Raw genomic sequence first — 5,978 nt, 5'->3', positions numbered from 1 at the left:
TCAGATTTTCTTCTTTTGTTCAAATTTTTCTCTCTCCTCGACTTTTTTTTTGTATTTCAAAAACTAGATTTTCTTCTTTTGTTTTACATTGTCAGATTCGTTTCTTCGAATATCTATACAGGTTGGATACCAACTTCATACATTTTTATTTTTTAGTTTTTGTCTTAGATTATGAAGTAAAAAAAAACAATCATATATGAATTGGATACCAAATTTATACAAATTGAATACCAATTCTATGAAACTCTTATTCATGTAATCTAAATTGTTGTTCATTTGGTTTCCAATTAATATCCAAAACTAAAACTGTTTAATGTTGAGCCCAATTGGTATGCAATTTTTATATAACTGGTATCTCGGAATTATAATAGACAATCTTTAATTCATATGTTAAGTTTAACAATGAATATGAATTATTTGGTATTATGTTTATGAGGTCTTTTTCAAACTAAAGTCCAATAAAATGTTGATATCCAAATTGTGTACTATTAGTATCCAACTTTAGAAAACAGTGCATATTATATATAGTTGGAAGAAAACAGTGAATATTATATATCATCCAAAACTTTAAAAAGTAGGAAAAAAATAAATATATGTCATCCAAAACTTAAAAAAACTTCTAATACTTAAGAGTCTAAGCTCCAATCAACTATCTCAAATTAGATTTTCGTGGTCTTGATGTAGGATAATTGATGGTATTTGGAGCATGTTCTTTTGCTATGCGGGGTCCATCAAATTTACTAGTAACAATTTCAGTTACTTCACTCTCACTAATCGCACCATCATCATTCATTGTTTTTCCGTACTGCCATATGATTGTGGCGTACCTTTGACGATGATACTTTGCATCGATATCAATGGAATTCATATTAAAAACTCAATTGCTGATGTATTCAACAAATAAACATGTGTACATATCGCAATCAGAAACAAAAATGAAAGAAAAATAATTTTAAGAAATAAAGTGAATTAATTTTATGATGAAATTACTAAAAAGATAGAAATACATACTTTGAACTTGACTCTTGTTGAGACACATTTGTCAGATGCATGATTCAAGTATTAAGCAGTTTCATACCACATTCATATACATATATTAGTTAGATGACAAACTTCATACAAATATTAAGACAGTTTCATACCAATATTATTCATGTTTCATACCACATTCACATACAGATATGAGAGTATTTTGAATAATAACTTCCCTGCTAAAAGGTGTATCAACTTCGTACCAAAATTAAATCAGTTTCATATCAATGTTAAAACATACTACATACCACATTCCTAAATCAATATTAAGACATTTTTAATACCAATATTATTCATTTTTCATTCCACATTCATAGACATAATGAGAGATTTTGAATGATAACTTTCCTGCTAAAAGGTATACAAAGTTCATACCAAAATTAAATAAGTTTCATACAAATGTTAAACATATTGCATACCACATTCATAAACTAATATTAAGTCAGATTCATACTAGTCTTAAACATGCTTCATACCTTTTTTGATAAAAATAATAACCAAATTAATATCAATTCCATGATAGTAACTATACATATGTATGCTTCTGTCACAACAATTTCATGTCAAACATTAAAACAAAATTCATGCCACAAATAATATGCATAAATAAATTGTTATAACAAAAATTCTACTAAATTTAATAATTGAAAAATAAATTAGATAAAATATTTACCCTAACCATTTTTTTTCCCTTTTTGATATTGTAATTTCCGAAGCCTCCTTCATTGTTGCTCTTCTTTTGGAGGGTTTTGATGACTGACCCGTTTCTACATTTGTTAATTTTTTTTTTTTTTTGATATTTTTATCGCTAACAAAATCTGAGTCCGAATTAGAAGGGGTTCCACCATATCCCCCTTCCTCTTTTGTCCCTTCTGATTTGAAGGACTTTCAATTTTCTTTGCTTGAGTTTTCTTCTCCTTTTTTGTAATCTGCTTCTTATTTTGAGAAGTACCAACCTTTTTCGCTGGAGTTGCATTCTTGTTATGCGATGGCGTTTGAGTCAATATGTTAAACGTCGGAGGCTCTATTCCAACTGTAGAACTCGCTTCTACTAATCTGGGACTTTTTCTAGAAGTATGTTCTGATTTCTGACATGTTTTAACAAAAATCTTGAAAACTTGATTCTTAATTCTGAAACCGCCCTTTCTTTCTGATTGTAGAAGGAATATTTTTTGATTTAGGAGGTGATATTGAGATGTAGAAACGGTTTGAATGGAAGATGATTGATGAGGTGAAAGAGGAATGAGTAATTGTTACAACGGAAAATTTTACTTTTTGAACGTAGGGGTGGTGGGTTACTGACTAGAAGAGGCGTGGTGACATTAGGGGTGTGGGTTTGGCGTGTAAAAGTAAAAAAAGAACAAGAATCAAGGTAAATTTCCTATAGATGTGTAAGAGATAATTATGGTAGATTATTTATTTATATCATTTAATAATAAATAAAAAATCATAAAATACTATTTATTTAATAAAGTAAAAATTTAATTGATTTTTAAATAAAATGTGATATGTTATAACTCGTAATTAAATTGTTATAAGCAAGAATATTTTAAAAGTAACTTTAAAACCCGTAATATTGTCTCTTAAATATATATGTGGGGTGATTTATATTATACAAATTACATTCAACAAATTGTATTATACAAAATTCGAAAACTACAAGTTTATATAAACTTTAAAAAGTTATACAAAAAAGATTGAATGTATCTGGTGATAAGACTAAAAAACCAAAGGAATCACCGTCATATACAAATACAAATCATCGTATACAAATACAAATCAAACGAAGAATTGTTAGTTGTGAATTATACAAACGCGGCGAGTTATACAAACACGAAGTCAGCCCACGTAATTAACACGTGCTGTTAGTCGCGAATGATAATAATTATAGCAAACTATAACTATAATGACTAATTAAGTAGTATAAGTTTGCTTAACTGCATAGTTTTCCCTATTTTTTATTTTTTTTATAAATAATTAGTTAAAGTTGATAATGTACATGTTGTTCAAAATATCATTTTTATAAAAGTAAAATCCTTGTGCAAATATCAAACAAAATATTTTATCAATCATATTTATTTATTCAAAACTGCAACAGCGTGATTAAATCAGAAATATTGATCTTCGTAAATTAGAATTTATTTTATATATTTATCTTCACGACTATTAAAGAGACTAAAGTAGAACGTCACATATAATACAACACATGCAACATCATATAAAATAATATGTAAGATTATGGAGATTATGATTAAATAAAGTTTTGGATACAAGTTTAAGTCAATAATGAAGATATAAGCAAGACAATCCCAAAAATGGACTATCAGTACAAAAGCAAGATTTCTTTGCCGGCACATTCATTAGTTAAAAAACAATGTACTCCATGTATGTTTTCTTAGGAATATAATACAACAATAATAATATATTTAGTAAATTAAAGTTCCACAAGTAGTGGGGTATAAACAGACCTATATCTCTATCTTTATCAGATAGAGAGGTTGTTTCCGAAAGATCATTGACTCAAGAAAATATTTTTCAGAACATGAAAGAAATGCAAGAGTAAAAAAAAGTTGTAATGAAAATATGGTTTCCTATGAATATTTAGTGAAAACTAAAAACAAGTTATACCAAAATCATTGAATATTTAATTTGCATTGATGGAGAAACCAATAGAGATGGACAAATCTATTTAAACAAGAACATGTGAAACTCAAAACAAATAGAAGATAGGAAGATATACAATAATAGAGAGGCTAGATACATATGGATTCAATTTTGAGAATGAAAATTCTAACCACATTCCTTATAATTGGAATGTTTTTGTTTAATAGTTTTGTGAGAAGTGAACCAAATACCAAAGAGATTAACCATATTTGCAATGGCAATGTGTATGATAAGAGTGGTCCATTTGCACTAAGTTTGGCTTATGTTGTTGAAGCATTACAAAATGTGACACCAAATCAAGGTTATGATTACTACATAACATCTCCTTATCCTAATGAAGCTTTAGCTTATGGCCATGCTACTTGCAACTCCATTATTGAATTTTCAGATTGTGGTCTTTGTTTAAGTAGTGCAAAAACATTCTTGTTGAGTACTTGTGATGGTAACATTGGAGGTCAAGTCGAATTTGTTGATTGCTCAATGAGGTACGAGCAATACTCGTTCAGCTAATAAATCTAGAGCCTACTCTTGTTGCCATGATACACGAAGATTCAGTCATTTGTCACTCTGATTGTCTTATGAAGAGATTCCTATCTCGTTTTGTTCATCGTCTTCGTTTCTTCCTTTTTCCATTGTTTTGTTGAGATAAAATTTCAAATTGTGTTTTGGTTTTTGACTTACATCCTGCTAATGTGACTTTTTTTATGTTTGTCGAAGTTGCAAGAATGTCAAGAAGATTCAGTACCCCTCACAACTAGTTATCGAATTTAGTTAGACAAAGAGCAACTGAGAAAATATTAATTTAGAACTCAGTAACTTAAAAAGACTAAAATCTCAAGAAATAATTTTGACAGGTTCCTATTTTCCACTATAATGGAACATGAATAAACATCAACTACATGAATACTTGAAAGTGATAGATTAATCTCTATCACACGACAAATACACCACATATAAACATAGAAGCAAGTACAACATAAAGTTTAAATTCAAGAAAACCATAGTAGATAGTAAACATTGGCAATAACACTATGACTCAAAACTTTAGGAAAATGAAGAAAAAAAAACTACACGCCATAGATCAATCCAAATCTTTTTTATACGAAAAGTCGGAATAGAGCCTCCAAGCTTACCCAAGCTCGGACAATTGACACTTAATATGTTGGACGATCAAGAAAGATCAAAATCCTCTCTATGATTTTTCAAGTGAAGGAGTATTCCTCGTACCTCATCGAACAATCAACAACTTCAATTTGTGCTCCAATACCACACGATCGCAAGCAGTAATCAAGTTAGATTTTGCATAATTTGCACAAGTATAGCACAATCTGAATTTATTAAACTTGAAGTACATGTAGCATGGCCATAAGCTAAAGCATAATTAAGATAAGGATATGTTACTTAATAATCATAACTGAAGAAAAATATTTTATTTATAAACTCAAAAGTTCTATATGTTTCTGTATAATTCTGTGTATTTCTCCTGTAGGTTGAAAATAACTAGTAACAAACCAAATTAAACTAGGACTAGGAACCACTCTAACTGACAAATCCTAATTAAACATAAATAAGTAAATGTCATAAATATCAAATCCTAATCAACTTAGGATTCCTACTCCAACTTTGAATTATTATTTCCAACAATAACCTTGGCTAATTGGTGTCTCATTTAGTAAAGCTTCAAGAGCATAAGCCACACTTTTTGCAGATGAACCACTCATATCATACTTATTACCATTGCAAATATAACTCACAAGTCACAACTTTCATATTTGATTCACTTTTCACAAAACTAGTAAACCCCAAAAATCCGATAATAATAAAAGTGGTTAAAGCTCTCATGTTTAAAATAGAATAATCCATGTTTGTTTGTTTTTATGTATTACTATAGCTTAATTTCTAGTATTTATTTTGTGTTACAAATTTAGGTTCCTCAAGTAATAGTTTAAATAGAATGGTGATTGCATTGATTTCTCAACCAATAGAAACTATGTATTCTAATAATTGTAATTATTTGCTTGTTTTGTACTAATTGATGCCGTCTCAATTGAAATACTACAAGGTTCGATTGGTTGCTCAACAAGTATAATACGAGAATTAATAACGACGAGAGGTGAAATGAACAAAAATATCATCTGTTGATAGTTTGGTCCAAAATACCTTCCTGTCAATAATTTGATCCAAAAATGTCCTTTTGTTACTTAATGGGTCAAACATGTCCTTCTTTAAATAAATAAATAAATATATATATATATATATATATATATATATATATATATATT

At 28.6% G+C, this 5,978-nt stretch overlaps 1 protein-coding gene across 1 annotated transcript; it reads left to right on the top strand.

The window, feature by feature from the left end:
* Positions 1-3,795: 3,795 nt before the first annotated feature.
* On the top strand, positions 3,796-4,206 carry LOC107063274 (antifungal protein ginkbilobin-2-like). Its single transcript, XM_015314920.1, has one exon. It carries the CDS (start codon positions 3,796-3,798, stop codon positions 4,204-4,206), a length of 411 nt encoding a protein of 136 aa, XP_015170406.1.
* The last annotated feature ends 1,772 nt before the right edge of the window (positions 4,207-5,978 follow it).

Source organism: Solanum tuberosum, unplaced genomic scaffold (genome assembly GCF_000226075.1).
Source record: "Solanum tuberosum cultivar DM 1-3 516 R44 unplaced genomic scaffold, SolTub_3.0 scf00016, whole genome shotgun sequence".
In the NCBI taxonomy this organism is placed as follows: domain Eukaryota; kingdom Viridiplantae; phylum Streptophyta; class Magnoliopsida; order Solanales; family Solanaceae; genus Solanum; species Solanum tuberosum.
Note: the sequence above shows the minus strand (reverse complement) of the source record. Positions and strands in the feature narration are given on the sequence as shown.

Bases quoted from the DNA above. Each gene is read 5' to 3' on its own strand.
- LOC107063274 (XM_015314920.1), top strand. From the start codon at position 3,796: ATGGATTCAATTTTGAGAATGAAAATTCTAACCACATTCCTTATAATT.